Below are 11,670 nucleotides of genomic sequence, written 5' to 3' on the forward strand. Positions count from 1 at the left end.
TTTTGGAGAAGGAGAAGTATAAGTGAACTGGTAGCCTACTTAGTGAGGTAAATGGAGTGTCTCTTCTTTTATATTCTTAGTGGTAGCAATCCCAAATATGCTGCAGTATTTTTAGGGGTTCCTTAAATGTTGTCACTTTGTTATTCTTTAAATGGTAGTGGAAGCATATGCTTCAACCTATGCTCTACTAGTAACACTTTTGTATTTTATTCTTATTGATTCTAGGATACAGGATCTTGGAGTAGTAGTTGACTGCCTTCCTGTGCTTACAAACAGGTACAAACAAAAAGAAGTGGGGGATAAGAATCTGCTATAACCGTGCTGAAGTTCAAGCACTTCTGAAACATCTTGGTTCTTTAAGTTTACAGGAAGAAAAACCATATATTTCAGTTGGTTGCTGTGTGGATCTCTTGCCTTTAGTGAAATCACTGCTTAAAAGCAAATATGAAGAGTAAGTATCAGTTCCAGATGTTTTCAAAATGCTATGCAGTGTCCTAGAATCTAAAGGTATTTAGTCATCTGCCCCTTGTTCTCTCTGCCACTTTTCCCAGCCCTTCCTCTTTTGGGGAACACCTACCTGAAGGGGAGCTCCTTTGATAAATCAGTGTTGCAAACCCACTTTTTCTACGAGTTTAAGGACTGTTGGGGGACTAGCTTTGCCCTTTCACAGATTTAGTTATCCTAAACAGTAAAAACAGAATAGCACTAAGGGTTTAATATGCTTTATAACATAAAATCAAGACAAAGTTTTCAGGCAAAGTACCTGAAGAACTTCTGCTTTTTCAACAAAAAAAGCAGAAGTTTCTGCTTCAGTTTACCACTTTGAAGTTGAAAACATAGGCAAGTATTTAAACTTGCCAGTTTGTCTAGTTTTTTTCTTCCAGCATAGAAAACATGTTGCTTTCTAAGTTGCTTCCCAATTTGTGTTGATGTTTTAGCTGAGCAGTAGATACTGGAGAGGGGGAGGGAAAACATAATGTGTAAAATATGTTGTTACAGATATGTGATAGTTGGTTTAAACTGGCTTCAGGCTGTCATTAAAAGATGGTGGTCAGAACTATCTGCACATACAGAAAAGGCAGAGGATGGGTGAGTATCGTACTGAGAAGTATTTAAATGTGTTTCTGTAGTTTTTTCTATCTCAAAATCTGTTTTAACTTTGACCAGCAGGGGCACACATTATCTATAAAAAGAAAATGTACTCATAATTTGAAAGTAAAAGTTTAAAAGTACTTAAAGTTCTTCTGATCTTAGACTCAGGTTGTATTTGGAAACGTACTTTAAGAATTGTCATGTTTTATGTGTGGGTTTTTGAGTTTCTTGTTGGTGTTTTGTTTTTTTTTTTTTTTTACTGGAGTTGTAATACATGTAGAACATAGTCTGCTCAGGGGTTATACAACTGCTGTAGAAATTGCAACAAAATTTTTCTGATATTGTGGCAGTATTAATAGTTTCAGTCAAAAAGTCTACAGAAATGTGTATATTATAAAGTGTTGTTCATTCCTTTGCAGAAATATTCATATTTTAAAAAAACAGCTAAGTGGATTATGGGAACAGGAGAGTCATCTTACTCTGGTTCCAGGATATACTGGTAATATAGCTAAGGTAATCCAGCTATGTTCATTAATAAGCACAACTGGATCACTTGCAAGATTTGTCTCATTTGATGTTAGATACACTAAATTATTAAAGATAGAAACACCTTTTTCTTCTTTTTTTTTCCACTCTTGTGCAAGTATATTGCACAATTTTCACAGAAATCTGGAGTGGATTCCCTGTGCCAATGGTAGTGTGGTTTAGAATGCTAAGAATGAATTTTTTTAACCATTTTTTCTTTCTTTATAGAGAAAGCATTTCCTTAATAATAGGTAATAATAATAACCCTTAAAATTAATGTAAAAAAGGCCCCAGATGAGTAGGTAGTCTGTGAAAGTAGAGACATTTTCTCATATCTGCTGTACCCATTGCTGTAGGAGTAATGCAGCATGGAGAATCTTAGCCCAGCAGTGTTGATCTGCATGTCAGGTGACTGGGGCAAGTGACAACATACTCAAGCTTACCGCTGGCCCAATGCTGAGAAAATGATGTGTTTGTGGAGAGCAGTAGAGTGTCTCCATCCAAAGTGAATTGCTGTTTGCCTTTCTCTGTATGTTGTGGTATCAGTAATATAATGAGAGTGTCTGGTAAACGCATGGCGTGCTGCTCGTGATACTCATCTCTATAAGGAGAGGTTGGCCTCCTGAGGTTGGGCACCAAGAGTCATGCTACATAAGAAACCTCCACATGGAGGGACCTGATGAAGGTAGACAGAGGGGAATTAAAGCAGACACTTGGTGATGTGCAGGATTTGAGTCAACTTCAAGAGAACTTGGAGATAGCATGCTTTACTTGTATCAGAAGGATTTTTGTGGAATCTATAGTTCTGTGGCTACAGAATTTGGAGCTTTATATCAAAGAATTTCTTGTTCTTCTGGGGCTGCTGTACACCTCTGACTTTAATTTTGATGTCTCTCTGAGGATAATTACTAACTTCCTGCAGAGTTTGTCAGCAGGTATGCAGAAGTACTGAGCTCTAACTCAGAACTGGCAGAGCAGTGGGAGCTTGTGGTACAGATTGCCTCATTCTTCTAGTAGATCAACGTAGCAGTTAGAGCCAGTGTCAGTTTGTTTCTCTTGGATTCGGATTCCCTTTCTGTTCATTTGCCTACTTCCTAATGTACATCAGGACAAATTGTGACCGAGGCCACCTGGGCAACTGAGGAGCAAAAGGAGCAATACAAGAATGCTGGAGAGATGGGGTGAAGAAATATCACCCTTAATAATCATGTTTCAACTACGTGATCTTGTGACTGTGACTTTCTTTTCCTGTGCATACAGGCAGCAGACGAAAAACAGACTAAATTGATGGCTTTGGAAACTAATCCCACTGTTCTTGCAGGCTTTTTGGTACATAAAGAAATGCCACTGAAAGCATTAATTGAAAGTAACTTGTTCTGAAATTTGGCATAAACATAATTATTCTTGTATTATGGCCCTGATTGGTTGTACTGCCTCAGACATAGTGTGGGTGTTACAGCCGTAAGTAACGTGACAAACTCTTTCTCCTTGTTTTTCTTTCTAGGATGTAAATGCGTATTTATTACAGCTACACTGACAGGATTGGGAAACTATGTGTGTTTATGTGGTGAAACAATCCCCTAAAGTATCCCTGAAATACGTACTATTCCTGAAAGCCTTTTGAGAAATACTGGCAGAAGAGAACTGAACTGTCAAGCTGTTTGAAACCACTAACAAAATCCTAACAATCTACTTCACATTGAAGTGGAAAAATGTCTAGTAGGAGCAACTTTTACTTCAGTGAGGTGAAAGTGCACTGTGAAAACTGTATGCCTTTGCTGCATTTGGGATTCACTCAGTTACTAGGTATTCATTTAAATGCTACTGTATTTTACTACAACATCGCATAAAAGAAGATGAGTTGTACTGTCATGAAGACAAGACAGCAGAACCAGTTATAAGGAGTCAACAAAAGAAATCGGCATTAAGAGCTTTTAAATCTTTCTTTCACAAGAGAACTACAAAATGCACAACTATCTTCCAATTACATTAAAAAAAAAACCCAACACAATTTTGGAATATTCAATTACTTCTATGTTTTAATCATATTATTAAAGACAGTTTTTGTTTGCACTATTGAGAAACTATACAGTAAAGATGCCTTAATTACTAGTGTTTCAAAAAGCCAATGTGTTAAGATGCAAATAGCTATTTTATTGAGATTGTGATGAAAAAACCTACAAAAATCAGGGTTTCACATTGTGTAGTTAACGAAATGTTGCACATATACAAAGATTCATGTATGAAAAATATTATAAATACCTGAAGTTAAGCTTGGATAAACAGTTAATGCAAATGTTGGCGGAATGGTGAATTTATGTCTAACAAATGTTTTTATATTGTGTGTGGATTTCTAACACAGTAATCTGGTTCTGTATCATTTAAACTACATGCAAGTAAGTAAATATATTAAATGTATCTTCTGGTTTTTCTTTTCAAGTTCATAAAAACAATTTCTAGAATGATCTCTTCCACAGTACTTTTTACTATAGATATTTATGTCTGTTTGAAATGTTTACAGCCAGATGAGGCCATGTTATTCAAATCGCACCCTTTTTATACTACCTCCTTTAAAAAACTGACAAAGAGCTTTTGCGAAATTTAAGTCAAGTTCTAGCCTGATCAGTGATGGCAAATTCATATCAACAATAGCATTGAAAATACAGCTATAGGCTCTTCTACTGCCCTATTTCTATTCTGTACTATTGTAATTTAAACACCATGGCTTAAGAGCTCTGAGGGGGTTTTGATTTTAGGCTTGCTATTGCCTTTTTTACTTTTGTGATTAGGAAGCATACTCTTCTTTCAATTCAAACCAAATAGTCTACTTCCTTAAAAAACTTAAAAGGGTTGTTTTCATGCCTAGCATTAATCATATGCACTTTTATGGATGTGCAGGAGAGAAGTCTTTTAATAGCCCCAAGTGGCTTTTGCTTTACAGATAAAATAAATAAATTTTAAACTCTTGTAGGGGTCAACAGCTTTAGGCCTCCTGTTGCTTCATTTTGTATTTACTTTTTAGATATCATTATTGCTGATTTCTGAAGGGCAACTAGAAATCTATTGCCAGAACTTGGTGCTTTTGGTTATATGAATGTTCTTTAAACCACCAAAGGTGTTGCACTTCCCAGGGCAATCAGCTACAGGGAAGAGTTTCTGGGACATCCCAAAACTGAGAACTCTATGGGACAATCTTGAGATATGCACATAGCCAAATTCTTTTTGCTAGAATTATTTTGTACCATTAGAGATCTCGCATTCAGAGAGTTAGAGATAGAACTTACTACTTTTCATATGTTCTTGCTGTCAATTACAAATTTAAAGGAACTACAGTATGATGATCTGGTATTACTTTACTGTTCTGTTGAGCACTTAAATGGAAAAGTAACACAAAGACTAGCTTTATAATTTGGCTAGCAATTGCTGAAACTCAGATTATTCCTCAAGGAGAGTGCTGTAAAGGTGATGGAAAATTGGATCTTATTCTCAGTTATGATTTTTAATGGACAAAATGAAGTAACTTGGCCATTTATACAAGAAATAATCATTGTAATTGATTAAAGTGAAATACTCTAATATTCAAAACTCCAATTTGACTGTAGATGTAAATATGTGGGCTTATAATGAATTCTATATGTGGCCATGGATTTACCAAATCATAACTGTGGATGGTGCTTTTGTTCTAGTGTCAAGGTAAGATTGACTTGAGGATCATTGAGAAATATCTAATAAAATAATGCATTATTAACTGCCAAAAGTTGTATTTTGACAGCATCAATAATACAGTATTAAACATGAAGTCATTAGTATCTGTGCCTTATTTAAATTTTTTTTTTTACTGTTTTAAGGCAGTAAGAACAGGATTATGGTGTCTCTCCATTATGAAATTATTTTTCTGTCATGATCTCGGACTCATTTAAACTATTCACACTGACATTCAGGCTTAGCTTGTATGATCTTTAGTTCTCAAATGGCTAGCACTCAGTTTTGCTGTAATAGAATGTATACCCGCTCAAAAGTAACATGAGTAAAGTGTCTGAATAGCTGTATAACTCCATGAAATCCACGTAGTTGTCTCGGTGAATTTAAGGACTGAGTTCATGAACAGTTGTGCATAAACGTTGATCTCTGTGATACTTTCTGCAAATGTTGTTTCTAGGATGTGTCGAAAGATCCAGGCAGCATTAATCCTTCATCCTGTGTGTTCTTGTGATACAGAATCACTGTGTACTTGAGGATGAAGGATGCCTCTGTGAAACTGTTCATGTTACACCACTTGATATAAAATTAATGTCTTTGAAAAACAGTGTGTCTTTTGCCTCAGTGTTTCCTGAGAGTACTTGAGGCTGTTTTGCTGAAAGGGCTTCTGTTTGAAATGTGAACCAGGACTTACCGTCCCCTAAACTGGAATTAAAGAAACCTTCTGGCAAACTGTCTCTGCAGAGCTAAAAACTCCCAGTATTCTCTTAATGTGAGAATCTACATTTATGTATTGCTGATAGCTTGCTGAAGAGTAGAGATGGAAAAGGCTACCCCATTAATTGTCCGGCTACAAAGAAGCTAGCACTTCTTAATCATTATTTTGAAGGAGTTCCACCTCTCTCTTAGTAAAGAGTACTCTGCAGTGGAACACCCTTGTATCACATAGGTATTGTAGTTCTAAGCTGCCTAATAGTGCTCACAAATTGTTACTGGTATTAAAAAAAAAAAAAAAATTAGCATCATCCCTCTGGGAGCTGATCTTCTGTAGTGAGACATAATTAAAATGATCTTTCCTTTTCTGTAGGGTGCCTTACTGTTATCAGAGGCTGCAGTTGTAACACTTGGGGTGCAGAAGAGATGGGACGGTAGGAAAGGACAGAAAAGTACTTGTGCCCTATTTTGAGTGACATCAGCCCCACTGCATTATACTGTATTTATCTTAAAGCAGGCTGTATTTTCATTTGCTGGTACTGGAAGTAGGCAAGTTTGGAGTTGCAGGTCTATGCATTTTGCACAGAAGACATAAATTGTTGAAGATGGATGCTACAGTGCTGATTTGTGGTGTACTGGGGTTTTTTTCTTGAAGTGACAGCTGGGTTTATGTGTAGAAACTTGAAGTATTTTGTGCAAAGGTTACGTTTTGAAACTAGCAGGCAGTTGCTTTTGCCAGTTCATCTTGGCAGATCTTCCAGTTTTACTGAAGACTGAATGTCTGTCTTAGTGTGGAGATTTGCAGGCATGTTTTGTACCCGGTTTACTGGTACAAAGGGAAGCAGGTGGTTCATAGTCTGCTACTTCAGAATACAAAGCAATGCAAATCATGTTACTGGTGTGAAGTTATTCCAGCTTTTGTACAATGCAAATTCTTTATGGAAGCAGTTGGTTGTTGTGTGAGGAACTTCATATTGAACTGATGCTGCATTGGGGGGCGGGGGGGGAAGACAGAGTTTTTAATAACCTTGGTAAAAGCCAGACAGCGTAGCTTAATTTTTGTCTTCAGTCTACCTTCCTATCTATACACGGTAATCATTGTAGGCAAACAGATCAGGATTCACTGAGAGAATAGATTGAGCATATTTTTGTTGTTAGTGCTTATATTATACTACTTTAAACTACTTTTATTCCATATTAGTTAAATGGCTTATTTTCTGTCTCAGAATGAGATTAAATGCAAGTATTTTTCTCCCCCACCTCCCTGTGCATTCATTCTTTAGCACTTAATGATGTTGTTTCTTCCTCTTCTAGATTAAATATACTGTGAGCATCTATTGTTAGAAGTGGGGAGGATGAAAATTCTAGATAAAACACAGGGCTAGCTATTTAACACTATTCAGTTTGAAGCAACTGTGAATTTTCCCTCTTTAAAGTTTTTCAAACAAATCTTAATACTTATTAACTGAAGTGGGCACTCATGGCTGCAAGTTTAAATTTGAACGTGGTTGAAACAATAAATTGTTTTCACTTGAAATAACCATAGCTGCAGGGTTGTTTTATTATTATTTTTGCACTGAGTACTAAGCTGGACTCGTACTAACCTGCCGTAGGGGAGGCAGGAGGTGTAGTGCTGTGCCTTAACAGGCTAGAATAGAAATAATCACGCAGACTTCAACTGCTGCGGACTCTGTTTCCATACTGACCAGAGTCTTGTAGTATATCTCCTTCTGTAGGTTGTAGCTGCTAATGACACTGCTGTACAATAAGATCTGCTGCTTTCAGGTTGGCTGTGGTACGTAGTTGTTTCAGATTCAAACGGATCTCTGCTTCAATTCAGTCAGTCGTTACTTGGACCACTGTAGTGGAGATGTACAACTAACTGTTGGAGTCTCAAACATCTGTACTTGGCTGTAACAAAATACAAGGATGCCATGTTCACATTTTCCACCCTTTTTGTTCCTTGTTCCTTATTTTCAGTGCTTAAAGCTATTTGAATTCCCTTTGGGAAGTGATAGCTGCCAAAACATGTAATCAAAATGCATTTATGAATGTGGTTGTGACTTGCTTTAATACACTTCTGTGAATTATACTGTTCTGTGACTTGGAGGAGGCTGTTTTCTATATGCATTGGCTTGAGAGAAACAGAAGTAGTGGATTTTACTGAGATTGCAACCATGTTCTAGATCTATATTTTTTAAGTAAGCGCTAAATACACTGTGTATTGTGAAACAACTAAAATCTAAATATCAAGATAATGTTACATTCCAAGACTGCCTGCTCTTGTGGGTGTAAGTCTTGGAATACTTACACACCCTAGCATCATCATGCTTTAAAGTGACCTGCAGACAGTTTCACACAGCTCTTGTAATTTAGGCTGATGGCTCTCTTCCAAGTTGTGTTCAATCTACTGAGCTTTACTTTCAAAATTCTTTGAATCTTGCAGTTGCCACTTTTCATTCTTATTTCAGATATTCCATGGATTGAAAGACATAGTACAATAAGTGGATATTCCAGTTTCAGAAAAATAGCCAGTCTTTTTGTCTTTTGTGACAACAGGCTTGCTTTACGCCTCTCTTCTGCATCAGACAAACTTCTTTTCTGCAAGAACTAGATCATTTAGAGAAACTGTTTCAGGGGATGATTGCCACATCCAAGAATCCTGTGGTATGTTGGGTTCTAAATGCAGAAATTGCACAAATACAGGCAGTTGTTAGGAGCATGCATACTTCATTACTGTTGAGTTGTCTTATCACACGTGAATCAGCTGTGCTGTTATCGACTGAGTGTAGATAAAAGTGAAATGCTGGATCGCTTGGGATTTGAAGTCTTAACAGCTCTTGGCTGTAAGAAATGTAAAATGCTTTTCTGATGTTGACAAAACTGCTACAATGGATGCAGAGAAGCGTGCTTGGTTTGGAAGCAGAAATCTTACTTCTTTCTATGCCTGCTAATAGTACTTCATCTTAAACTGAAAAGACATAGGCACTTATGTGTGTTGGCTTAAAAAAAGCATTTTCTGATTGAAAAGAAAAAAACAAAAGCCTTGATGCATTAGTTCATTTCTGGGTGACTGTGCCATGTTCCAGCTGCAGGGAAAAAGTAAATAAAATTATAAAACTATAATTTACCATATGTTGTACAAGTGGTAAAACTTTATTTTTGACATTTTAGGGTCTGGCCGTTATTACTGTAATAGTAAAGCAAGGCAGGACTAAAAAATAACTGGCAGGTTCTGTTCTCTGCCTTGTGTTCTGGTAAGTCTAAAAGCTTGGCTGTTTCATAAACAACCGCAATGAGTGATGATCAACAGAAGCCTTAAATCTGGAGTAATTCAATGCCAGCAGCCAGCATTAGCATAAGAACAAGCCGGGTAGCTGGTTGTGAAGTGAACCCAGACCACCAAAGCAACTGCCTTCTGACCCAAGATTTCTTGGGACAAACCTTTTGGTACTTTAAGTAAAACTGAATTTGCACAGGTTTTTTCCTTCTTTTTTGAAAGATGCTGCAGTTAGGGTGTTTTCTGCTAGAGAGAGGGAATTCTGAAGATTAAGATTGAGATCTGCTATTGGGATAGTACAGATATATGGGATAGTGCTGCAGGGGTCCCTCTAAAAAATACTCGCTGGGTGGTGGCATTAGTAGTCATTAAAGAAGGTTCAGGGCTCAAACATGGGGGTGAAGTCTCACCAGGGCTGTGACTGATGTGTGCCTCCCTAGTTCTCTGTTGGGGTAGGGAGTTGACTTGTATAAACTAAATGGGGGGTGTGGGCGCATTTGGTTTAGATGCGGTACAAAAATTCCCACCGCCTGAGAAGGGTGCCTGTGAGAACTGGAGGTTTGGATTTGATACAGGAAACCTTTCCGATCCCGTGTGCCTAATTCCCTAGTGATGAGGCAGTCTGCAAAGGAAGGTTGGAGACTTGGTGCTTGTAGAGCAGCCATGTTTCCTCCCAGTTGCTGCTTTTCCACCCCTCTGACATGTTGGAGCACACCTGCTTGGCAGAGTTCCACATCAGCCTTGTCACTTATCCAAGTGAGAACAAAATGCCTTCGTATTTGGCACACCTGGTTTCCCAAGTGATGTCTTTTATCTCAAGTCTTCCAGCTTCTCACTACAAACAATTACTAACTTGGTGTCATCGAACTCTGAAAACTTAGAGTCTTATACTTCTGATGAATAGCTCGTGGCAGCTCTGGATGCTACTACCCTGTTTACCTCGCACATTAGAGAAGCAGGATGATGCCCGTTAATGGCTATTTCGGTTAACAGGTTTAAAATGAAGGTGTTTGTACTAGATGCATTTGTGTGAATGCACATAAATGGGTTTTAAACATGAATATTCTACTGAGTATTAATTAAAAGTGCCTACTGAATGCTGAATGGTTCTGAATGCTTAGAAATGGTGGGCTGGTGACTAGTTGGGGAGAAACCATGCTGCGTAGAGGTGTGTGGTTTGGAGGAGGGGGTTTATTCTTCACCCATCTGGCTTCCCCTTCTGAGTGTAGATCTCTAAATCTTGGTGTCTTCTTGAATTCTCATTTTTGCAAGCTTAAGCCTTTTAGGGTGGTTTTCTGACCCTATAGAAAATCATCGGGAAATTGGGCAGTGAGGAAGTTTACTTCTAGCCTTATTCACACAATGCTGTGCACTCACTGCTGTGCAGAAGTACCACTGTTAACACTTGCCTCAGCACTCCAGGGCACTTCATGCTTCTATTGGTGGCACATCTCAACATCTGTAAAGGGTTTCTTTCCGTCTTGTAGTGTGTGATTCAAAAAGCAGTATTAGTTGCTTCCCAGCTGATCTGAGAAGCTTGCTACTAAAGCTAAAAACAAGCCAAAAAACTATCCCCTCCCCATAAAAAAACCCTACAAAAAAAAAAACCCACACACCTGCACAAACGAAAAACCTGATCTCCAGCATAAAGTGGTGCTGTGGCACCTGCACAAACCAAAAACCTGAAGTTTGCTTATCTCCAGCATAAAGTGGTGCTGTGGTGAGATGACAACAAATGCTGCTACTCCTTTTTTTCATTATTATTTTCCACTAAAAAGTGTACATAAGTGCCTCTCCCAATGAGGAATATCCGATGTTGCAGATTTTTAGGTTTAGTGGATTGTTTTAGCAGTTTCTAGATTGCCTGAATATTTGGTACATGACCTCAGCCACCTCGCTTTGGAGGGCTGTAAATAGGAGAACGCCCTTGGAGCTGTTTGCAGCTCTCAGCTTGCTAGCAGCAGCCTTCACCTCGGGGACTAGTGAGGCGTGTTTCAGCATTTCTGCATGCAGGCTTTCGTGTACACGCTTCTGATGCGTGCTTCCTCATCTGGTAGTTCTGAGCTCTGGAAAATGAGAATTTAGCTTCTGATGGCCCACTTGAGTTCGGGTTGGATGAAACTTTTCATTCCAAGAATTCTGCTTATGGAAAAAAACCTGCAAGACCACCTCTCTTCCTCCGTAAACTTGGCAGCTCTAAACGCTGATTGTAATAGGCTTCTGTAGTGATGTGGTGGCTTGTTTCTAGCAGAAGGTTCAAGTACTAGACAGCCACTCGCTCGCCCTCCCCCGGTGGAGGAGGAGAATCGGAGGAAAAGACAAATAAGCCCGTGGATTGAGATACGAGCAATTTAAAAATT

General features: G+C 38.3%; 1 protein-coding gene across 1 annotated transcript in view; it reads left to right on the forward strand.

Moving 5' to 3' along the window:
* The window catches only part of KATNBL1 (katanin p80 subunit B-like 1), a 7,429-nt gene extending 3,769 nt beyond the window's left edge, over nucleotides 1-3,660 (forward strand). The window contains 6 exon segments of the mRNA XM_010156055.1: nucleotides 1-47; nucleotides 226-276; nucleotides 362-451; nucleotides 1,000-1,089; nucleotides 1,512-1,605; nucleotides 3,122-3,660. The exon segment at nucleotides 1-47 is cut by the window's left edge and continues 14 nt beyond it. Coding sequence (XP_010154357.1) covers nucleotides 1-47; nucleotides 226-276; nucleotides 362-451; nucleotides 1,000-1,089; nucleotides 1,512-1,605; nucleotides 3,122-3,154 — 405 coding nt within the window. The 3' untranslated portion in view covers nucleotides 3,155-3,660.
* The last annotated feature ends 8,010 nt before the right edge of the window (nucleotides 3,661-11,670 follow it).

The sequence above is a fragment of the Eurypyga helias genome, unplaced genomic scaffold (genome assembly GCF_000690775.1).
Source record: "Eurypyga helias isolate BGI_N326 unplaced genomic scaffold, ASM69077v1 scaffold4077, whole genome shotgun sequence".
NCBI lineage: Eukaryota > Metazoa > Chordata > Aves > Eurypygiformes > Eurypygidae > Eurypyga > Eurypyga helias.